This window comes from Pogona vitticeps, chromosome 1 (genome assembly GCF_051106095.1).
Source record: "Pogona vitticeps strain Pit_001003342236 chromosome 1, PviZW2.1, whole genome shotgun sequence".
NCBI lineage: Eukaryota > Metazoa > Chordata > Lepidosauria > Squamata > Agamidae > Pogona > Pogona vitticeps.
Window position 1 is genome coordinate 166,199,411 of NC_135783.1, and position 25,059 is coordinate 166,224,469.

The following is a 25,059-nucleotide window of genomic DNA, read 5'->3' on the forward strand; positions in this document are numbered from 1 at the left end:
ACACAAATCAGCAGGTCTATCTGCAGAATCTTAAGCTGGAAGGTAAGACAGACAGGCCTAGTAGGTGCCTGAGGCTGTCACTCACACAGAAGGATATCCCAAAATTTTTTAAAGAGTTGCTTACTATGAAGGACTCATGGCATACAAAGCCATGAGCCCTTTGTAGATTGGACTGTATGTGGACTTGAAAGTGCAGCTTTGGAGTGGTCTTCAATTCATCTTTGAGCCTGCATGCCTAGGCTTCTGGAGTGGCCAGGGGTGCCTTTACATAGTTAAAACTAGGGTACAAGCTGTGCCTTTTTCTGAGTAGATCTGACCTGGCCACAGTAACACATGTCTTAGTTACGCCCTGAGTGAATTACTGTAATACACTCTGTGGGGCTGCCTATGGAAAGTGTAGGGAAAGTTCAGTGGGTACAAATCAGCAGCCAGAGATGACATAACCTGCCTGTTACAGCTGCCAGTCCATTTCTGGGTTCAATTCAAAATGCTAGTTTTAACCTATAAGCCCTAAATGACTTGAATCTCAAAGACCATGTCTCCTTTTATACTCTTGCCTAGGAGTTAAGATCATTGGGAGAGGCCTTTCTCTCAGTCCCACCACCTCACAGTTGTGTTTAGTGGGGACTGGAGAGGGCCTTTGTCACTGCTTCTAGACTCTGGAACTCCCTGCCAGAGGCGGCCAGGCTGGCCTCATCTTTGCTATTCTTCTGCAAGAAGCCAAAGACCTTTCTCTACAGCAGCAGTCCCCAACCTTTTTAGCCCCATGAACCAGTTGCAGAAGGCGGTGCACCCCCTGCGCTCATGCGCATGCACAAAAGCATGTGCTTGCACTTATGCATGAAGGGTGGCGCAGCACTCATGCAGGTGCACACTTGTGTGCATGCGTGAAGGGCAGTGCAGCACTTGTGCGGGCGCGCGTGCTTGTGTGCATGCACAAAGGGCGGCACAGTGCTCACACGCAGGCACAAACAGGCTGTGGGGGGGGGAGTGTGTGCAGGGGTGGTCTCTCTCTGCCGCCCAGTTGGGCTGAGGCCATGGTCCGGCACAGTTTTCCTTAATGAATAGCTAGGAGAGGTTTTAAAATCAGATGGTTTGTATTATATTACTTTTATATCTCTTTTAGTAATGTTTTTACTTAACATTTTAATGTAGTTTTATTAATTATTTTTAATATTTGAATCATTCTTTTTAGCTTCTAATATTGTGTTTTTAATGTCTTGACTACTTTTTTAGGAGAAAGGCAGTGTAAATACATCTTAAATAAGTAAATCCATTCAATAGCAGAATAGAAAAAAATAAGCTGGAGATTCAGCAGGAACCACAACATTCTGCCAAGAAATAATGCTGGTGAATGAGAGGAATAGATGTTGCTTCCTCTTACTTGTCACTGATCTCTCTTTGGCCCAGCAGGGAGGACGTAAGAGAACTAACAGTTTAACATGCAGCTGTTGTTACCTCCTGCCTGTTTTTTTTTTAATGCTCTAAAAGGCCCTGTCTTTTGGGACAGCAAAATAGAGAAAAACAATTAGCAGGGCTAAAAGCATGGTGCAAGCAGAAGTCTCTATCACCCACAGGTGCTCAGATCGTCAAGTCAGATGTAGGATGCACCAGTGATTCAGCTTTTTTTTTCCAGTAGCACGACTGGAAATCCACCAACACCCTCATTTTTTCTTGGGAAAAGAGCTTGTTTTTAATAGAGACTCACGCTTGGGACTTAGTACCAAAGACTTGGACTCAGATTTGGGACTCAGACCCAAAGATTTGCCAAAAAACTTGCTATCACTGGTGGTCTCTGCTCTGCTTTGATTTTTTGACTGCTCCAGCAAGCAGGAGTTAAGTCTTGCACTACTCATTCCCCACAGTGCACTACCCAGAAGGAGATCCAGCTGGACAAGCCAGAGGTTGAGGTGTTTACCTCTGTGAACATGCCATAGCTGCTCGATTGTTGAGCCAGGGTGCAGGAAACCAGCTCAAAAACCCCTTGTGGGAGTGGAAATTCATTAGTGAGTGGCCAATAGCAAACCATTGTTTGGAACACATCGTGTATTTCAAAAGCCCTATCCGACTTGCCCCATATTAATGACTGCAATTAACAGCAACCGTTTTTCTTGCCATGATCTTGATGACTGGGCCGGAATCTCCTTCTACAGAGAGGCAGCGAGCGCGCTGAGGGGGCCAGCTTGCACTGCTTCCCTCTCGGCGCGCCATAGGGTCCCCAAGCCACCCCGTCCCCGCCGCCCTCCCCATTTGCACTCCAGGTCCAGCGCGCGCTTTATCACAATTGCTTCTGCAAGAGCCTCCTTGAGCTGGAAAGAAGTGGTCGGACTGCAACTTCGGCGGCCAGATTAAGCTGTAGTTCGTTCAGCCTTTCCTCTGGGTTTATGATCCCATTTAGGCCAAGAAACCCGGCTTGACGACGCCCTCCCAAGGCCAACCCCGGCGAACCCGCCTCCTTCTCGGAGGGCTGCGCTCCACAAGGAAGCCCAACGTGGGTGCCCGCAGTTCCTTTTCCTTCTCATGGCTCGCTTCTGAATAAGGAAGCTGCCGCCTGCAATTGGGCATCGTCGCCATGTTCGGATTTTGACGCAGCCGTAACAGCGGAAGGAGGAGCGAGGAAAGGAGTGCAAAGCGGCAGCCTTCCAGTTCGGGAGGGAGGAAGGAAAGGCGGCCGGTGGGTGCTGGCAGGCGGTGCAACAGGTGGGCGCAGGTGCGGCTCGCGGGAGGTTTCTTCCCCGACCTCCCCGGTGACCGGCGAGAGGCTGACAGGAAGGGCGGAGCTGCAGCTCCTTGACCCGCCGGGGCCAGCCAGCGACCAGGCCGGGCATCTTGGGGTCAGTGCCCTTGGGATGCCTTGGCGGAGCCGGGGCGTCGAACTCCCAAGGCGGAGGAGGTCCTTCGCTCTTTGCGGGCGAGTATTCAGCCAACTTGTGGGAGAGGCGGCGGCGGCGCCGAGTAGAGGGGCTGATGCCCTTTTGAACCACCGTTTAATTACGTGAAGGCTGGTGGTGGTTGGCATTTGTTGGGCGGGGGCAGGATTAAGAAACGGGCCCCTTCAATCTGGTGCCCACGTTGCGGGGACCGGACCGAAGGCAGGTCTGGAAGGACCCCGCCGAGTGCCCCCGGGGTGGGGGTGGGGGTGGGGGCGGGTATTTGGCGAGCCAGACGCCCAGCAGTGACAGGCGGGCGGAACTTGCGGAAGGCGACTCTCGGCGGAAGGACGCGCGGCGGCGGCGGCGGCGGCGGGCGGAGGGAAGTCGCCATTAGACGCGGCGGCGGAGGCGGCTGGGATTATAATCTGCTCGTTTGGTCTCTTCCTCCGGGGACCCCGGAGTCGTTCCTTCTACTTTAGCCCTTTCGCCGCCTGCCTTTCTTCTTTCTTCGTCCAAAACTGTGGCAGAGAGCTACACGGAACACAGTGATTTTTCTGCTAGCTGTTTATAGTTTCCATGTCAATTTGGCAGGTGTGTGGTCTGTAGAAGAGGATGACCAAAATAAATAGGACAGTGCTTACTGCCTAGCCAGCCGATTTGTTCCGAGAGATGCAAATATTTATTTTTATCTTTAAAAATTCGTATTGTAGCTAGGATTTTTGCCATTAGTTATATTGAATTTTTTGCTATACAATTAGTGAGGTCTTGTTATGTTTTAAAACATGTGTAGCCGTGTATCAGTTTTTTAATTTAATTTGAAACCTTTCTATGAATTCAATACTGTGCATATACTGTTTCATTTTCAGACACACTGTATTAAATTTGCAAAAATTTAATCTGTGAGGTGAAAGTTGGAGAGGAAAATTGCTTGCACATCCTGAGCATCTCTACATGTTTTTATAGGATAGTATTTTTCTTTTTTAATTTTTTGCATATCACATCTTTGGACATGCAGCCTGAAACTGCATGTCCGTTTACGACTTTCTTGCCTGGTGCAGAAAACTGGAAAGCTCAACAGGTCACCATATTTGTAACATTTTAGTGATCCAGTAAGAAATGTTTGAACAGCGGAGGAACAATTAAACTATTGTTAGGAATGGGTTTGTGGGGAGGAAGGGAAGAGATCTGTATTGGAGCTTAATTGAAACGGTTGTTATATCCTTATTTTAGAACAGCCTTCTCTTAAACTTGTCACTTCCCAGATTTATGGGACTATATATTCTATTATCAATACAGCCGTTGAGTTGTAGTATTTGTAGTTCAAAGGATTTAGATACTACCAGCTCAGGTAAGCAATTTAAAACAGAAGAACTACAGTAATTTGAAAGAGTAAAGAACAAAATATTTGTAATGTCTGTAAGTCCTAGTAATGTATGCCCCCCCGCCCGTTTTCTTTAAAATGCACTGCTGGTAATGTTGAACTTAATGGGTTAAATTTTAACCCACTAATATAAATTAAACTAGGTTTTGAGGTGCCCTAAGTAAGATTTTACCTAATTAGACCTTTTGTACTGATGTTCTGACTTCTGATTTGGCAATGGTATGAGCTTATGTGCCGATACAGAGTCATAACTAGGCATTTGTGAATACCATCTGATGCAGTTTGTATCCAAATATTTGCTGTACAAATTGGGACCAACTCAACTTTAGATAAGAAGAGAAGGTATTTTTCTAGCGCTGATTCTTTTGCTACAAGTATGTTATTTCAGTGTGGAAAAAATGTCTAGAAATGTAATTTTTGAAACATGAAAGGCAACTTTATAAATGTGTATTCTGTTTGTGTATCGTGCTGCTCACGCAAAGGAGTTACGTATAGACGTTTTGCAGCATAATCCTGTGCATGGTTATTCAGAAATTTGTTGTGCTGGGATTTATCCTTACAAGTGGTTTTAAGATTGCTGCATTACTGTACTTTCTGGATAGATAGCACAGCTCACTGAGAAATATTGAACATTGGTAAGCAACATTTTGTTACTAAATTCATTTTGTACCTGTACCAAATTTTATAACTGAAAACTGGTCATTATCTTCAGGTTGTATCTTTGAACATATGCTTTTTAAGTTTCATTTGAAAATGGAAACAATTATTCTTTATGTAAAAATGCTCTTGAATGCGAACATTCTGAAGGACTTAAAAGAACCATCCATTTCAGCTAATATTTAAACATAGTAAAAATAAAAATAGAATAAACCCCTCCAGAATGGCAGGATCCTTCTATAAATCTAGAATAGAATGTGCTGGAATAACAGTAGCAACAACAACAATAATGCTAATAATAATAACAATAGGTCCCTGTTGTCATGGGGCCTTTGGGAACAATATCAATAAATTTCACACAGTACTACCCTGTTTCCTCAAAAATAAGACCTAACCTGAAAATAAGCCCTAGTATGATTTTTCAGGATGCTCGTAATATAAGGTAAAGGTAAAGGTTCCCCTTGACAATTTTTGTCCAGTCGTACTCGACTCTAAGGGGCAGTGCTCATCCCCGTTTCCAAGCCATACAGCCAGCGTTTTGTCCAAAGACAATCTTCCGTGGTCACATGGCCAGTGCGACTTAGACACGGAACGCTGTTACCTTCCCACCGAGGTGGTCCCTATTAATCTACTCGCATTTGCATGCTTTTGAACCGCTAGGTTGGCGGGAGCTGGGACAAGCAACGGGAGCACACTCCATCGCGTGGATTCGATCTTACAACTCCTGGTCTTCTGACCCTGCAGCACAGGCTTCTGCAGTTTAGCCCACAGCACCACCACGTCCCACCGTAATATAAGATCTACCCCTAAAATAAGCCCTAGTTAAGTGAAACCTAGCCCTCCACCATTGTGCAGCAACCAGAAGAAGAAGATGTGACTGGATTGTTGTACATGAAAAAAATTAAACATCCCCTGAAAATAAGCCCTACTGCATTTTTGGAGCAAAAATTAATATAAGACCCTGTCTTATTTTCGGGGAAACACAGTATAAGCAATTGCTGATTTCAGAAATAACACCATCAGAGCTACAAAAAAAAACACCAATATTAGGAACAGCATACACACTGCGCTGATATTTAACAGATACTTAGGTTTTTTGGTTAAAACTTGTATCTATTATACTAGTCACTGTTTTTATAGTTTTGATTGACTGTGCCTGGTGATGATGATGATAATGATGATGATGATGATGATGATAATAATAATAATTAATAAACAAACAAACAAACAAACTTATGAACTACAAACTTATAGATAGGTTGCTTGCATGGTTCCACTACAATGAGAAGTAGTTATGTTGGCATTAGTAGGAAAGACAACAGCACAGTCATTGGAGAAGCCAAAGCTAGCATTGCAGCCCCAGCACACAACCATCTTGATGATGTTGCAATAGGATGCTCCTACATTAGTCAAACAGCAGTTCATACATTATGGTGGCTAAATCAGCTTAGGACATAACACAGTCTGCTACACATTTGCTCATGCCTTATACATTGTACAGTCACGCAGAGACTCCAGTGAAAATTATTGTGGTATGGCCAGAATTGTGTCATTGACAGAGGTGAATTTGGTTGCTTTTTCCCCATCCCTTATTTTTATGACTGTTTTGTAGCAGCTAAGTCTGTAAACATAATAAGGATCTAACGTTTGTAAACCCTTGTAACTGAAAATAGGCTTGGATATCATCACATTATATCTCTGTTTGGAATGCTGTCATCTTCAAGCTAAACAATAATTTTCTCCAGTTAAGACCCAAAGAAAGTGTTTCCAATAAGCAGCTTGTTGGGCTGGATTTGATACATGTCCTTAGAACATATAGACATATGGGTGTATGATTTGAGGTGACCTAAAGGTCGTTACAGAGAGCACACACCCAAGTTTCTTTAATCTTTGCTATGTGTGTTGGTGATGTGATGGTCACATGCAGTTGACAGTGTCTTATTTTGAAATGAAAGTTTGACCTGTATCCACAGCTGTACCAACCAGCTTGGTCTTGTGGGGTTATAATGATGAAAGCTTATTGTGAGGTACATAGCCAAGACTCGTTCATTTCTTCATCTTTTGGCTGTTATTGTGTATATCCCTGACATACCAGTACTATCTTATAAAGGAGATGTTTGGCTGACTAGGTTACTTATTCATGATATTGAGCAAAGGAAGCAGTCCTGATTAGTGAGAATTATTTTTGGCAGGGGAAAGTGATTGTCCTCAGTTATGAAGATTTGTGAGATGGATCTTTTCGAAGCTTATGCTTATCAAGTTTACTGACCGAGATTTTAAACTTTAATGTAGATAGGGAACAAGGAACTGGATGTAGTACACAACAGCTTCATTATGACACCAGCAGCCTCCCCAAGCAGGGTTTCTGTTTGAATGTGTCATCATGTTAATATTTACAACCTATAAACACCCTTTTCCTAAGACAACTGGACCAGACAGGAAGGAATCTGGCCTTGCTTCCAGTCTGAGAGACCTTGGATTAGGCATGCGGTGGTGAACCTGTTTACCATCCATTAGCTCGTGTCAAAAACAAGGATTTCCAAGCTTGGGGGAAGATTGTCATAACAGCCACAAAGTTATGAGTCACTTGAAACCAGGGATGGGGACTTGCAACTTGCTGTTGAGTCCTTAAGTCACTCCTACAACTCAGCTTGGGAGTTTCTGGGGTGACTCACAACCCAACTTGCAACTCGGACCCATTTGTCTGAGTCACACTGACAAGTCTCCGTGGCCCCTCACCAGCCTGCCTGCTGCCACCACTGCCATCTTCATCCGAGGATCTTTCATGTTGATGCTAGGGTCCTTTGACCTGCCTCTTCCTGTGATGCTTAGCCTGCAATAGAGTGTCACCAGGGCACTTTAAAGGAAGAGGTGGGTTGGAGGACCTGCCCTCAGAGTACAGCAGGCTAGAGCTTCACAATGAAAGGTCCTGAGTCCCAAGACTCGGGGCAGGGCAAGTGAGTTGTAACCTGGACTTGGGTCTAGGACCCAAAGACTTGGACTTAAGACTTTGGGCTCCAAGACTTGGACTTGAAACTTGGGCCTGAGGACTTGCCAGCATCCCTGCTTGAAACAAAGTGGGCTTAGCTTGAACATTTGAGAGCCCATGAGACAGCCATTCTAGGAGTTCCCAACTATAGCTTAGAGACGACCATTACCACCAAGTTTGGCAAGGTGATTGCTGTGGAGCATGGTGCACAGTATGCTGGCAAGATTCCCGATCTGTTGTAAGTACCAAGTGAAAAGGAGAGATGCTCAAAAACTAGTATTCAAGTAAACAGGCAAGAGAGAGAATTGTTACTGACTGGGCTTCCCTGGTCTTCCATCAGTGTTTCCCTAAATTTCCTATCGTAGTCAACAAGCAAGGTTGTTTAAGACCCTAACCCTATCCCCCTAGGAACTCTGGAAATGATAATCCACTTTTTGAGGAAGTCAGCTGTAGACATACTCTCTGACCGTTAAATATGGGATTGTCCTAGTAACAAGATCTATAGTACAAAACCCAATCTGGGAGACCAAAACCTGCTCTTTGCTTGGCATCTTGCATTGCTTTAATTTTAATTCTTGGTTTTTTACCTTGCCAGACAAATCTCATAATTATCTTGTTAAATACTTGAAAAAAAATGACTGTTTTAATATTATGGGAATTGTCTGAAATAAAAATAGAATTTTAGATAGAACATTCATTTTAATGGTTGCTATTCTTCCCATCAGTGATAGCTGTAATTTGTCCCATCTCTCCAAGCTGATCTGTATCTCTTTCATCAACTTCATATAATTATCTTCAAATAATGTATTCGTTTTCTTTGTGATTTGGATCCCTAAGTAACTCTCTTTTCTTCTTGAAAATTAGTCTTTTCTATTAACTTCTGTCATTCTTTTTCTCTCATATTTTTAACAAGTATTTTTGTTTACTTTTGGTTTATTTTCATTCCTGCCATATCACCAAAATTTTTCAACATCTCCTTCAGGTCTTCAATTGAGTCCATTGGATCTTCCAATATAATAACTAGATCATCTGCAAAAGCTTGGAGCTTATAGGTATGACCTCTTACTTTCAATCCTTTTACAGTATTTCCTTTTTATCTCTAATTTGCCCAGTTAATATTTCTAGAATAAGAATGAATAGTAATGGAGAGAGGACACCTCTGCTCTGTCTACTATTTTTCTGTATTTGTATTTCTTTTGTCAGCTCTCCATTGATTCTAACTTTTGCCGTTTGCTGGGTATAGATTGCTTTAATTAATTTCAAAAACCTTTCTCCAACTTGTAGCACTTCCAATTGATGTAACATAAAGTTCCAATTTAGATTACTGAAAGCTTTCTCCGCATCCAAGAATGTCATCGCCATTTGCATTTCTGGGTGGCCTTCATAGTATTCCAGAATATTTAAAATTATCCTTATATTATTTTTCATTTTGGAGGAAAGCCCGACTGGTCTTGATGTATTGTCTGTATTAAAATTCTTTTCAATCTAGTTGCCAACATGGTTGCATATATTTTATAATCCACGTTCAGTAATGAGATCGGTCTTGATTTCTTTACCCTCCATGTTCTCCTTATGAATAAGAGAAATTATCGCTTCAGACCACGTTGGTGGCAGTTCTCCCTTTTCTTCTACATACTCCAAGAGTTTCTTAAATGGTTTGAGCAATACATTTTCTAATTCTTTTTAATATTCCACTGGCAGACCATCTGGGCCTGGTGATTTCCCATTCTTTTGCTTTTTGAGGGCTTCTATAATTTCTGCACATGTTGAAGGCTCATTTATTTCATTACATATTCTTTCTGAGCTTCTTTGTCTACTTCCTTTCTATTGTATAAATTCTGGCAGAAGTCCTCAACAATCTTTTTTATTTCTTCTTGTTTAAATTACTAGACTGGATAAAGGAATGGATAACCTTAGAAAATGATAGATTACTCAATTTGGAGGGACATGACTTTCAGTTTGGTTGGCATTCTTTTCTATGATACAAAAAAGATAAAGAGCAGAAACATTTCAACTTGCATATGATAAGAAGAGCTCTACTAGGGACTTGGAAAAAGATCATCCAACAGATTTACCAAAAAACACCAGTCTGGTATCATCTATAGAGGCCTTTACACAACCTAATCTTATGACAGAAGCAAAACTTCTAAGATATCAAGATTTATTTAAAAGTATTGTGAGTGAAGGTCTAAAGAAGAGCTACAGTTATAGTGTCTCTAGCTTGATTATTTGTTAGAAATTAAAATGCAAGATGAGATAGTCAAAGAATGTATGACTAGGTGGGCACAAAATATAGGACATACTGTAATATTGAAATTGATCAATGGTTGCAAATATGGCAAAATAATATAAAGCTCACAAAATCGGTTAATTTCAAGGATAATATATACAACATGTTTTACAGGTGGCACATGACTATGGAAAAATTATCAAAGATTTATACAGATGTGTCAGATGTTTGTTGGAAGTGTGATGCACAAGAGGAAAGTTTTTACCATATGTGGTGGACTTGCAGAGTACCGAAAAATTTTTGGATAGTTGTACATACTTTGTTACAAAAAATATTGCTTTGTAAGGTTCCACTAACCCCAGAACTGTTTCTGCTGAGTATTATACCAGACAATATAGGCAAGACAAAGAACTACTTAGTTATATATGTAGTCACTGCAGCCAGAATTCTTTATGCCAAGAATTGGAAGAAATCAGTGACACCAAAACAAGAGAAACTTATTGAGAAGATACAGGAGTGGCGCTCCTCGGCGGTAAAGCCAGATCTAGAGGCACTCCACGTGTCGATAGGGGCTAGGGATGGTATTGGGATCTTGCTGGGTTACCGCGCTTCCCGCAACCCAGCCACCTCCCTACCCTCCCACTTCATTGTCGGGGTCCCCGAGGCTCTTGGTCTTGGATGATTTCAACGTGCATGCGGGGGCAGAGGTTTCTGAGTCAGCTCTTGAGTTCCTGGAAACCATGGCTTCCTTGAACATGTCCCAACATTTCATCGGCCCCACCCACGTGGGTGGTCACATGCTAGACCTGGTTTTTTCCTCCAATTGGGGCGAGCGTGATCTGATGGTGACGGACCTAGTGTCAGTCCCTTTGTCATGGTCAGATCACCACCTGATAAAATGTAACCTCATAGTGGTTCTCAACCCTCGCAGGGAGCAGGGACCTATTTCTATGGTCCGCCCTCGAAGACTACTGGATCCGGTTGGATTCCAGGATGCCATGAGAGGGATTACGGCTGACCTGGCTAGTGCTCCTGTTGACGCTCTGGTTGACAGCTGGTCCACCGCTGCCACCAGGGCCATAGACACAATCGCGCCCAAACGTCCTCTCCGCCGCAGAACTCGCCCGGCGCCCTGGTTTAACCAGGAGCTTCTAGCGATGAAGCCAGCTAGGAGAAGGCTAGAGCGTAGATGGAGGAAGAATCCGACGGATTATAATTGGATAGCTGTTAGGGTCGCAACTAACCTTTACCTGAATAAGGTAAAGGCGGCATGTAGATCATTCTTCGCTAACTGGATAAGTGAAGCATCCAACCAGCAGGCGGAGTTATTCTGTATAGTGCGTGACCTATCCGGAACTGGTTCAGATAGGCCTCCCCCTAGTTTTTTACCTGACTAGTTTGCAGCCTTTTAAAAATCTAAAGTGGAGGCCATCCGCCGGGAGCTCTCTCCTTTTTTAAATGCAGTGAGTCGAGCAGAGATGTCCAGCACTCCATCTTGCCCTTCGACTCTTTTCAGCCTGTAACGCCTGACTCTGTGACCGGGGTCCTTGATCGCTTTCGAGCCACCACCTCCTCCCTAGACCCTTGCCCGGCCTGGCTAGTCAAAGCAGCCAGGCCGATAACAACAGAATGGGCCACTGCAATAATAAATGGGTCTTTCCTTGAGGGCAGATTTCCATCTGCCCTCAAGGAGACACTCATTAGGCCCATAAGAAAGAAACCTAGTTTGGCGGCGGACGAAATTGGCAATTATAGGCCCATCGCCAATGTTTCTTTCATGAGCAAAGTGGTCGAGAGGGTGGTGGCTGATCAGCTCCAAGCTCACCTGGACGAAACAGATGCCCTGGACCCATTTCAGTTGGGCTTCAGGCTGCGCCATGGTACAGAGACGGCATTGGTTGCCCTGTACGAGGGAGGCCGACAGGGGCAAAGTGTCTCTGCTGGTCCTCCTTGACATCACGGCAGCCTTTGATACCTTTGACCACGGTATCCTCCTGGGGAGGCTCTCCGAGTTGGGTATCGGTGGCCTTGCATTGGCCTGGCTCCGCTCCTTCTTGGGGGACCGTTCCCAGAGAGTGCAGCTTGAGGAGAGTGGTTCAGCCCCATGGAGCCTCAATTGTGGGGTCCCACAGGGGTCGATAATCTCCCCAATGCTATTTAACATCTATATGAGGCCACTTGGTGGGGTCATCAGGGGGTGTGGGGCTTCGTGCCATCAATATGCTGATGACACCCAGCTCTACATCTCCTTTTCACCAGCTTCAGGTGATGCTGTCCTGTCCCTTCAGTGCTGCCTGGGGGCCGTACTGAAATGGATGCAGGAGAACAGGCTGAGGCTGAACCTGGACAAGACGGAAATTCTGAGGGTGGGTGCCCCCATGGTAGGTGGCTTGGGTGACTCTCTCACGTTTGAGGGGGGTCACCTTGGCCGCGAAGAGAGGGGTTCGTAGCCTGGACATACACTTGGACCCGACGCTCACCATGGAATCCCAGGTGGCGTCGGTAGTCTGCACCACCTTTTTCCATTTTTGGTGGATAGCCCGGCTGCGACCCTACCTTGACATGGGTACGCTCACCACCTTGGTACATGTGCTCGTAATCTCAAGATTAGACCACTGTAACGCGCTCTACGTGGGGCTGCCTCTGAGGCTGACACGGAAACTTCAGGTGGTGCAGAATGCTGCGGCCAGACTCCTTACTGGAGTGAGAAAACACCATCATATTTCTCCAACGCTGGCCACATTGCATTGGCTGCCCATCTGTTTCCACGTCAACTTCAAAGTTTTAATGCTTACTTATAAGGCCCTAAACGGTTTGGGACCTCGATACTTGGCGGAGCGCCTACTCCCACCAAGGTCTACCCGGATCACCCGCATGAGCCAGGAGGTGAGGCTGAGGAGCCTGACGCCGAGAGAGGCCCGGATGGAGAAGACACGAAACCGGGCCTTCTCAGCGGTGGCTCCTCGCCTTTGGAACAATCTCCCTCCAGAGATTCGTGCGGCCCCTACGCTGGGCATCTTTAAAACGCAACTAAAAACACCCAAGCCACCTACCACGGGGGCACCCACCCTCAGAACTTCCGTCTTGTCCAGGTTCAGCCTCAGCCCGTTCTCCTGCATCCATTTCAGTTCTTCACTCACGCCTTCCCTCCAGCTAACTCTTGATTTTCTTCTTATTTTTCCTGTTTTTATTTTTATTAGCGCTGTTTTGTATTTTATGTGTTTGCTGTGTTTATTGTTTAAATTTTATGTTGGAAGCCGCCTAGAGTGGTCCATTGGTCCAGACAGGCGGGGTAAAAATCAAATAATAAATAAATAAATAAATAAATAAATAAATAAATAAATAAATAAATAAATAAATAAATAAATAAATAAATAAAATGGCAATCTTATCAGAAGTGTTGAAAGACTGCCTAATACAAAAAGCAACTGAACAATATTTATTATATAAATGGCTTGAGTCACCAGATAGTACTGTAATTGAATAACTTAGATTGAAACTAGGATGTAAATGTGTTAAAACCTGGTGGGCAATCAAATAGAAGAAAAGCGGAATGTCGAGTTGATATTGCAACATGAATAGATTGGATGTCAGTACATTTTGTGTTCCTCTTCATGGATTGCTACCTTGTCGTGGCAAAGGGGCTTGAGTAATTCAGAGAAGCTATGGGCTATGCCGTGCAGGAACACCCAAGATGGATAGGTCATAGTGGAGAGTTCTGACTAAACGCAATCCACCTGAAGTAGGAACTGGCAATGCCACTCCAGTATCTTTGCCAAGAAACCCCCATGAACAGAAACAAAAGGCTGAAAGATATGATGCTGGAAGATGAGCCCCTCAGGTCGGAAGGTGTCCAACATGCTACTGAGGAAGAGCGGAGGACAAGTACAAGTAGTTCCAGAGCTAATGAAGTGGTTGGGCCAAAGCTGAAAGGATGCTCAGCTGTGGACAGGCCTGGAAGTGAAAGGAAAGTCCGATGCTGCAAAGAAAAATACTACATAGGAATCTGGAATGTAAGATCTATGAACCTGGGTAAGCTGCATGTGGTCAAACAGGAGATGGCAAGAATAAACATTGACGTCCTGGGCATCAGTGAACTAAAATGGACGGGAATGGGCGAATTCAATTCAGACAATTATCATATCTGCTATTGTGGGCAAGAATCCCATAGAAGGAATGGAGTAGTCCTCATAGTCAAGAAAGGAGTGGTAAAAGCTGTACTGGATACAATCTGAAAAATGATAGAATGATTTCAATATGAATCCAAGGCAGACCTTTCAACATCACAGTCATCCACATTTAGGCACCAACCACCGATGCTGAAGAGGTTGAAATTGACCAATTCTATGAAGACTTACAGCACCTTCTAGAACTGACACCAAAGAAAGATGTTCTTCTCATTATAGGGGACGGGAATGCTAAAGTAGGGAGTCAAGAGAGAAAAGGAACAACAGGTAATTTTGGTCTTGGTGTTCAAAACGAAGCAGGGCAAAGGCTAATAGAGTTTTGTCAAGAGAACAAGCTGGTAATCAGAACTACACTTTTCCAACAACACAAGAGGTGACTCTACACATGGACATCACCAGATGGGCAAAACCAAAATCAGATTGATTATATTCTCTGCAGCGAAAGATGGAGAAGCTCTATACAGTCAGGAAAGCCGCCCGTCTAGATGGGTGGCATATAAATGCAATAAAGAAACAAACAAACAAATAAATAAAAGGAAAACAAAACCTGGAGCTGACTGTGGCTCTGATCATCAGCTTCTTATAGCAAAATTATAGCCACCCCAAGTAGACATGGTCTAGAGGGGCGGGGTAAAAATCCAATAAATAAATAAATAAAATACAAGCTTAAACTGAAGAAAGTAGGAAAACCACTGGGCTAGTCAGGTATAATCTAAACCAAATTCCTTATGAATACACAGTGAAAGTGAAGAACAGATTTAAGGAACTCGATTTGGTGAACAAATCCCGAAGTTGTGTCAAATTCATGTTGGTAGCTTCGTTGACACTGTCCAACCATCTCGTCCTCTGTCGTCCCCTTCTCCTCTTGCCTTCGCACTTTCCCAACATCAGAGTCTTTTCCAGGGAATCTTCTCTTCTCATTAGATGGCCTAAGTATTGAAGCCTCAGCTTCTGGATCTGTCCTTCTAGTAAGCACTCGGGGTTGACTTCCTTCAAAATGGATAGGTTTGTTCTCTTTACAGTCCAGGGGAAGGTAGGACACATTTAATGAACTTCAAGTAAATTTTAGTGGTCACATGATCATCTTCTGCCACACAAAGTTATGCAAACAGGATTTGAGGCAGTATTTCAGCCATTGAGAGATCTGGGGCCTCCAAATTTCAAAAGTACTAGCATATACTAGAGGATTAATATGTTCTCATTATTTTAAAAGTCTATTTGTACTGATAAGATTCTTTTCAAATAAGTCAACATTTGCTTTCATTTGGAGCTGTTCTCTTCCTGTTAGGAAAAAAAAAATCTTTTTCAGACATCTAAATCTGTTATTTGTTGTCAAGCGTCTGAAGCTGTGTTGTTTTTAAATATAGCACAACATATTCATGGATAATTTTTCAAAATTGCAATTTACGTATGTCTTATACGAAAATTTATTTGTACTGTGGAACTGAAAAATATAGGAAAAACTACTTTCATTAGGACAACAAAAACTATATAGGGAATGTTGTTGGATTGGGTTATTGCCCAGCAGAGCAGCTATCTGTGATGTTGAGCTGTGGCTTAAAAAAGCAAATGGTCATTCTGTCTGAAGATTTTCTGTGCAGTCTTTTCTATCCTGTTCACCAAATCGAGTTCCTCCAGTTATGTGGATTGACCAGAATTCCGTTGTTGTACATATTGTCAGTGTTGAGTTCATCTTGAATGCTGAAACTAGCAAAAATATTTCTCTGTTTTGCAACAAGGCTGTGGGAGTTAAGGTTTTGAATGTGTGTAGACAATTGGAAACCTCCAGATGTTTTGGATAACTTACACACTTCTTGACCTTTACCAAGCTGGCTGGGGCTGATGGGAGTTACACTCCAGAGCACATGGAAGGCACCTATCTGTCTGCCCTGGCCTAGAAAGTCTTTCTTCTGAGAATATAATACTGTACTATAATATGTCTTCCTTTTGTTGTTACGTCTTAGAATTCAACCAGTACTCCAACTTCAGCAGATAGTTTATTACTAATCTTTGAAATATTGCTAAACTACTTAAATCATCCTCTTGTAATAATTTTTTTGCATTCTTGATTTCTACAATTACCTGTTTAGATTTTCTGAAACATATTTTTGAATTCTGGTAGAGAAGCATTCACAATAGGAACATAGCTGTAAGATCTTCCTCTAAATAGCAAGCAAATTCTTGTGCTGTGGAATTTTGTGATAAGATGTCTGCTTTGGTCAAGTTGTCTGACTTGATAGTTTTTCCAGACTTCTGAGCTCTTGAATTGAAGCCACACCTATGCCCCATATACCTCTTGGGGATAAGATGAATATCAGAATAACCTCATAGTTGTGATTAAGGTTTTCTTTGGCAAGAGATTATTTATTTATTTATTTATTGGACTTATATACTGCCCCATAGCGCTACAAGCACTCTCCGGGCGGTTTACAATTTTAATTATACAGGCTACACATTGCCCCCCCAGCAAGCTGGGTACTTATTTTACCGACCTCGGAAGGATGGAAGGCTGAGTCAACCTTGAGCCGGCTACCTGGGATTTGAACCCCAGGTCGTGAGCAGTTTTAGCTGCAGTACAGCTTTTTAACCACTGCGCCACGAGGCTCTACTAGGGTTATCAATATTATCAATATTACTAGCTTCTTTCCCCCAAAGGAAGGAGCAAAACACGATGAAGATTTGTTCCTTTGTCATACTTCTGACAACATGACATGGAAAACTGAGAGGGATTGCTAATTATTAGGCTAGAATTTATAAGCTGAAATCCTGTTGCTGAAAGTTACACATTGTGAGGATGATGATATCATCAGGTGCAGTGGTTTTTCAGAAATAAAACATTTTTGTTTCTCTCCCAAAGGTCCCAAATCTCCTGTGGTTTTCCCATTCATCATCAGGAAGCTGTTGGGGGCTATGTGATGAGAGAGGAAAATCTTTAATTACCAAAAATTGCTACTGCCAGTAAAGTCATCCCGGCAGTACTGTTTGTCAGTAAAACTTCTGCCCTTGAGTCCTGTAGCCCTCAGGACTTTGCAATGATGAAAGAGATTCTACATGAGCCCCGGGAACTTCAGGGGAAGAACTGGAAATGTTTTATTTTTGAAATAAATAGCACTGCACTATCCATAACTATAATACGTGGAATAACATTCAGCAAGAGGATTTCAGCCACAGTCTGTCTTTCTTTCTGCACTATCCATACCTATAGGTTTCTTCAAATGGAAGACTACTGCTATTTGCTCAGCAAAGAAATCTTGAGTCAATATATTGGTCTCACTTTTCGCAGATTAAGAGGTGGGGAGATACTTGAGAATCATTGATTACTGAGTTGTGTGCATACATTGCTTTGTCATTGCATCCCATACTGGACAGAAAAAAATATGAGGCTTTGGGGTATTTTGGTCTAGAGAGCTGAAGTGTGGTGACTTCAAAGATTTATATGCTTTGATGCTAGAATTCTATGCACAGTGGGGGTTTTGCCTGCTCTCCCAACCCCAGCATTGACTCCTCTGTATTTGACGTACACTCGCTAAGTGATACTTCATAGTATTTACCCTGTCATATAAGTTCTCTTAAGGATGAGTTTGATTTGCTCTTGATTTAATTGTAGTTAAGTTGCAATCCTTTGCTTCAACATAGCTGAGGAGCAGGACTTGCAAGTATCAGTTTTTGGGACTACCATTCTCAGAATTCTCAGCCTACCTGGGTATTCCTGTGAACCAGCCATGATTTCAAAAGTAACTTTGTACTCTGGTTTTTTTCTGCACTTGTGCAAGTGGATGGTCAACACAATGATAAGGGAGCTGAAGACGCAGACTTATTCTTCATGCAGATCACGGTTTATTGATCCAGGGAATTTATAGTTCTCTTTCATGGTCTTTGGGAATGCACACAAATGGGTTTTAGTGTGCTTGCACAGAGACTCTTGGAAACTCCTAGAGCTTTAACACGTGTTGTTAGAACCTCCCTCCCCTTGTGCTTGCCCCACCCATCGTGCTTGTTTCTTTTTTGCCGCCGCTGCAGCAGCACCTCAGTTACAGAGCTAGTGATCATTTTGTTTAAAAAAAAAGATACTTGAACTCTTCAGGACCTTCCATAATTTGTGAGTAAAAGAAGAAGACAACGGGGGGGGGGGGGGAAAGACAAATCTATTTTCCCACCTGGACTATTTGCTCTTTTATGGCCTCTTTGGGCCCCTTCAAGCGCTGCGAATCCTGTCAAAATAAAAGAATTCTTTCAGGCGGGCATTCCCAGTGCCTTTTCTGCTTAGGTGAGGCACACCAAACTTCGTTGTCCTGTAAGAATTTAACTAAACCAGCGCTACAACTTCGCCTCCAGTGGTTACTATCTTTCCTTTGGGAAAAATTTCTACAACCACCTTGAGAGTGCTCAACCATGGATCCTAACCAGGCCCAACCTATAGAGCCCTCACCTACCTCTCAAACACTCTGTCCAACTTTGAGACCCTCTCAGCCTACTAAGAAAGGCAAAACCAATGCCTAAACCAAAGCCTTCGTTATTGATGCCAAAAATCACCTTGACTCACTTGGTGTCATGTTTCCAGGGGATACAGCAGGCAAAAGTCCAATAAATCAGTCCAGAGTCAGAAGTCCGAGAGATACAAAACAGATGCCAAATTGTCAAAACCAAAACACGAACCATAGTCGGAAGTCAGAGTCCAAGAGCCAAGGATCAAGTAAGCAAGGTTTAAGATAGCAGGAATGTGGACGCGAGCCAGAGAATGGACTTGTTGCTTCCACAGATTTCCAAGCTTTCGAGGTACAAATTATATAGGAGCAGCAACCATCAAACTCCTAGAGGCCTTCTATCCTGTTAAAAGTCAGGACTGGTTGACCCAATGTTCTTATGGGAAGCATTCATGCGAGCTTCGGATCTTCATGTCATTAGTCTTTGCCAAAGCTTGTCCCTCACTCTGGCTACTGGGAGAGGAGAATCTGGTGATGATTCAGCTGTCCGTGCATTTTCCTCAGCTGAAATTAACCCCTCAGATGCCAGATCTTCTTCAGCTGAACTCATGACACTCATGGCTGTCTCAACACTGAAATCGACATTGGTACTGACCAACATCCCTAAAAAGAAAAAGAAATCATCTCTTTCTTACAAGGCCCAGTACTCTGTGGATAAATCAGCTCCACCTCCATCCGGAGGAGTCTCAGCAGGAGGCAGCGTGCCTTGATTTGTCATCTGAGGATGAGGATGTTCCTCTCCCTTTGCCTGATGCCACTCCCTCCCCGCAATTCAGTCAATTTCCTGACTGGGGAAATACCTCGGCTGAGGTCACTGCAGAAATGCATTTGGTGCAGGCGAGCCCTTAATCCCATGTTGGCTCCGTTTGAGACCATACATCAGTATCAGATTCTGTAAAGCATAATCCTCCTCAAAAGACAATCCATAAAACGCACCATCTCGAACCTCATGGCAATATGAAGGGTCACTGACCTCACACTCTATGCTGTGCTCCTATGGCTCCAGAACCATCATACCAGTATTCCTGTTTTAAAAAGGTTCAGCTTTACGATCGTTTGACTTTTTATGAACCCAAAGTTAATTATGACCATTTCTGCCAGAGGAACCTTCTAGTCTTCCATCTGTCTGGGCTAGGCAAGATCTCTCTCCATCTCCCAATCAACTCCCCGTCCATTTTGATAATGTCACTGATGATTCTGATGGCAAAACTACCAGAGGTTCTCCACCAAATATTCCTACGCCAGACTCTGATGTCACTGAAAACCATCCTCCCTCTCCTTTGGAGGACTTCTCATCATTCACCCACTTGATTCTCCGGATCGCTAAACTCATGGACCTTGCACTTGAGCAAGTTGTGAAGGGAGGGAGTCTATTCTTTTGCCTCTTTTGTCCTTCAGGTAGCTAATTATATGGCTGCTGTGGGAGCCTACCATTGCTACCTTTGGAACAAAGCACTACCTATCCTCCAGGCTGCTTCGGAGGATCTATGTTCTCAGGGCCTCTCCTTCCAACAGGAGGCCATGGTCCTTGCTCAACAGGAGAGAATAGCAGCATTCCACATGGTGGATGCGGCTTCTAAGCAAGTGGCCATAGCCATAGTGCTGCATTGTGATGCATGGCTGAGATCTGCTGGTATATCTGATGATGAATGGTTTAGAATTGAAGACCTACCTTTTGATGGTCTCAGTCTCTTTGACAAGAAGACTGATGAAATTCTGGATAACCTTCTAAAAACTGGGAACAGTAAGATCATAAAATACTCAGCAATATCACCCATGGAATTTTTGGCATCACCCCTATACTTACCAACATTATAGACCTCAGGTGGATCATCAGTGACCGCACACTTCCAATACCAGTAGACTAGCAGGCAATGCCCACGTCAGTCTGTCCGTAGACCTGATAGGAAGACAAAGCACAATCTTTGACTGCCCAACTCTAAGCGTCCATCCCCTTCCACCATTTCAAGATACCACACACGACTAGCGCCCTTTCTCCATGTATGGTGACACATCACTTCAGACACCTGGGTCCTCACCATCATTGACGTAGGCTATGCAATTGGATTTGTTTGTTTCCCACCAACCAGGCTCTTCAAGAACACTATCCCTTCTGCCACCTTGGAAGAGGAGATGCGCTCCCTACTGCAGAAAGATGCCATCACTCTAGAACAGGCAGATGTTGCTCTCGGGTTCTACTCCCGATATTTTACAGTCCCAAAGAAGGATTGGTGGACTACGACCCATCTTAGATCTCCGCCACCTCAACTCTTACCTCACCCCACAGTGTTTTCTTATGGTCACCTTGGACAGTACCATTCAGCTACTCTAACAGGGCGATTGGCTCACAGTCATAGATTTAAAGGACGCCTACTTTCACATAAACATATGTCCGGATATCATCACAGATTCCTCAGGTTCATTTTCCAGGCAACGACATAAAAATTCAAAACCCTATCATTCGGTTTGTCATCTGCACCATGAGTCATTACAAAACGTCTTGCTCCTGTAGCAGCATATCTCCACCTCTTCCCATATTTGGATGACTGGCTTCTGGTATCTCCGGTTAATCCATCCTCTACTACTAGGGGGAGATTTTTTTTCAACCTAAGATGACTTAAGTTAAAAAAAGGGCAGGAAAGGAGGGAGCGAGGGAACAGTGCAGAAAAGAGGAAAGAAAGAAGGTCATCACTGGGGTACACAGACCCCTCAGACAAAAGTTTGTGCTTTTAAGCACAAAAAGAAAGACAGAGATAGAGAGAAGACAATGGGGGGGGGAGACAGTTTGGAGTCTAAAACACATTTTAAACCCACACATTTTGGATCCACACATTTTACACCAACACATTTTAAACCAAACCAAGCTACTTTTAAAAAGCACATTTTAAACCATTTCTTTCAAACCATGAGTACTGTTCAACACATCACAGTACACAAACCCTAGGAGCCACAGAATCCAGCAACCATTACTCCAGCAAACAGACCCACTCAGCATGCGGGGGGGAGCATAGAGATAGAGAGAAGACAATGGGGGGAGACATGAGTCTAAACTCCATTTTAGAGCACACCAGCCAGCACAGACCCTTGCAAAAAAAATTCTGATTTTAAAACCAAAAGACTAAAATCCATTTTAGAGCACACCAGCCGGCACAGACCCTTGCAGAAACCCCCACCTAGCCCAAATCCAAAAATAAAAAAGCCAAAAAATACAGTTCATACAGTACAGTACCAGGCAGACTGAAGTCTCTCTCCGTATCCATACTCTCTAACCACTGGGATGAGTGAGGTAGCAGACAAGCAGCCTCTTCACTGGCCAACAGTTAACTGAAAGTTCACATTTCCTGCTTTCCCCACCTTCCCTGCGTTTTTTTCTGTTCATAAGTCGAAGCTCCGGTCACAAATCGAAGCAAAATTTTGCAACCGGAGCTGTTGGTAAGTCGAAATGTTTGTAGGTAGGGGCGTTTGTAAGTCGAGGCACCACTGTATATTGATCTCCTAAAAACGGGTGTTTCATCATATCTTGCCCTTGCTTTTTCTGATGTTTCCTGCAGTAATCCCACATCTCCTCTAAAACTGTGAATAATTTTCATAATTTTATAGTGTTTAGCTGATGAGCCAGACCATTCGTATTGTATGAGATTATATTTAAATTATCCAACATTATTATCCTTATCTTGATTCGCTTTGCTCCCTCTTATTCACATACAAAGTATTAACGAATATTATATCTATATACAGTATCTTCACTTTAAACAATAGGACTGCCTAGATGTTTCTCTCTCCCCCTGTTTCCCTTCTCCCTCCTCCTTCTCCCTTTCCTTCCCCTTCACTTGTTGTTCCTCAGACCCAAATGTTGGCAAGGAGACATATCAGCCTCCAGCTCTTTAAGAGCTGAACTGTTTGGGTTATTTATGGAGCCAAGAGCTAGCTCTTAAGGTCGGGCCTGTCCCTCACTTGGCCTGCTTAAAACATTTGTGTATTTAAATAAACACATAAATAAACTACAAAATATTGTTTCAATAATTATCTACTGTCTTGTGAGATGAGAAGGTGGACAGTCTCCGCGTTATTAAGCCGATTAAGTGAGTATTCAGAGATATGGTAGTAGGGAGGTAGATACACAAATAGCAAAAGGTGGGAGGCAGCAAATGCCAGACCCACATCTCAAGAAAAGTTCCAGGCTACTTTGGAATTGCTTGGAGGGGTGCAGGAAAGGCCTTTTGCAAATGTAAAAATAACAGGATTATTCACCATCTAGGGGATGATGGATGATTAGCCATTCTCTTTGGTAGACAACACTGGTTTCCCTAGGTTTGTGGCAGAACTGGCACCCCATTACCAATTGCCATTCTATAAAAACCCTCAGCTTCAGGGTGGTGTCAGATTTATATTGGAGTGTCAAGCAACTGGTACAGCAGCAGTTGGCCTGGGCACAGTGGTATATTTGACAACTGACATCTGGAGCAGCTAGAGTGCAAAATATGCCTATCACTTCCTGGCAGGATACTGGTGGGAAGTAGATGCATCAGGTATAGGGCCACACCCAAGTTGACCCTGTTGAATGTGGCTGTGATGGAGGGGAGCTACATCACTCACAACATTCAAGAGGATATGTTCAGTGCCCGTTACAGTCATTTTCTAACACTTAGGCACTTCTGGCTGCTGGTATGCATTGTTTTTGGTTGGCACAGTCATAAAGAAGGTGTCAAAGGACACAGGAGAATCCTTTAAAATGGTTTCCCCGTGTGTGTGTGTCTGTGTGTGTGTGTGTGTTTGTGTGTGTGTGTGTGTGTGTGTGTGGTTTTTTTTAAAGAAGCAGTATTCATATTGAGTGTAATGGCATTCTGGATATCTGGAATTTTTAAAATACTGAATTCTGAATCTGAATGTGAATTTTGGTTCTAGTGCACATCCTTATTTGTAAGCTGAAGGGAATCTTTTGCCGGAGCTGAGCTATATTCTGCCCTTGTAGAGTGTAGTATTTGCTCATGTTTTAGGTTGTTCATATTTTACTGTTCCAGCATGTCTTGTCTCATAATTGTATGATAATTTCCTTAAAGAAAAGACAGTCTGTTTCAGGACTGTGTCATGTATCTGATAACCCTGCTCCTGAATTTGGCTGCTTCAGTAGAGGTCTGAAGCCCTATGCTGTTTGTAAGTCCCGTAAGCTTGAAAGGGATCCTTTTGCTTTGCAGGAACCAATCTGCGTTCTGCCCTTGTTGCATTATTAATGGAACAATATTGTCCTCCTGCTAATGGCTAAGAGGTAGCAAGAAAAACCCAAGATCATGACAGCTCAGATTCCTACATCCATTAATGGTAAGTAGGTTGCTTAAGCTACATCCTAAAAACAAGAGGGTTTTGTCTTTCGCCATCATAGTAGCATTTAACATTTCACATATCCCTATGACTTGGGATTTTGATCCATATACAGTGGTGCCTCGCTTAGCGATTGCTTCATTTAATGATGTATTCGCTTTGCAATGGGTTTCTTTGAGGAAATTTCCCCATCGTTTAACGATGTTCTCTATGGGGGAATTTCACTTAACGATGTCCGTTTTTGCTCATTTAAAAGTGTCTTAAAATGTTTGCAACCTCTTTTAAATGCTTGGATTCGGTAGTGCACCTTCTGAAACATGTGCAAATGTAATTTGGTTTTGTTCTGAGTCTTTGTTAATTTTTGGTGATTTTTTGTTTTCCCCATTTAAATCACCAAAAATTAACAAAGACTCAGAACAAAGCCAAATTAAGTTTGCACATGTTTCAGAAGGTGCAGTACCGAATCCAAGCATTTAAAACAGGTTTCAAACATTTTAAGACACTTAAAAATGAGCGAAAACAGACATCGGAAAGGGCTTCAAAAGCACTGAAGTGCTTTTGAAGCCCTTTCCGATGTCTGTTTTCGCTCATTTAAAAGTGTCTTACAATGTTTGAAACCTGTTTTAAATGGTTGGAATAGTTAGTCCACCTTGTGAAACCTATGCACACTTAGTTTGGTTTTGTTCTGAGTCTTTGTTAATTTTTGGTGATTTTTTGTTTTCCCCATTTAAATCCATTGAACGGACAGTTCAATGGAATTAAATGGGGAAAACAAAAAATCACCAAAAATTAACAAAGACTCAGAACAAAACCAAATTACATTTGCACATGTTTCAGAAGGTGCACTACCGAATCCAAGCATTTAAAAGAGGTTGCAAACATTTTAAGACACTTTAATAAATACCTTAATTATTAAAGCATAAGCAGTTACAAAATCAC

General features: G+C 43.0%; 1 protein-coding gene across 11 annotated transcripts in view; it reads left to right on the forward strand.

Moving 5' to 3' along the window:
- Positions 1-2,460: 2,460 nt before the first annotated feature.
- Positions 2,461-25,059, forward strand: part of ITSN2 (intersectin 2) — a 137,374-nt gene continuing 114,775 nt past the window's right edge. For 6 of the 11 annotated variants that reach the window (XR_012080246.2, XM_020796749.3, XM_072976725.2 and 3 more), the window contains exons 1-2: positions 2,461-2,700; positions 23,997-24,120. Coding sequence is in view for 10 of the 11 variants with exons in the window: in XM_020796749.3 (XP_020652408.3) it covers positions 24,090-24,120 (31 nt within the window). In the remaining variant the exon portion in view is untranslated. Of the gene's footprint in view, positions 2,711-2,793; positions 2,912-3,259; positions 3,465-8,274; positions 8,953-23,996; positions 24,121-25,059 lie in introns of those variants that run through there. The other 5 variants (XM_072976716.2, XM_072976710.2, XM_020796750.3 and 2 more) reach the window with 5 other exon arrangements.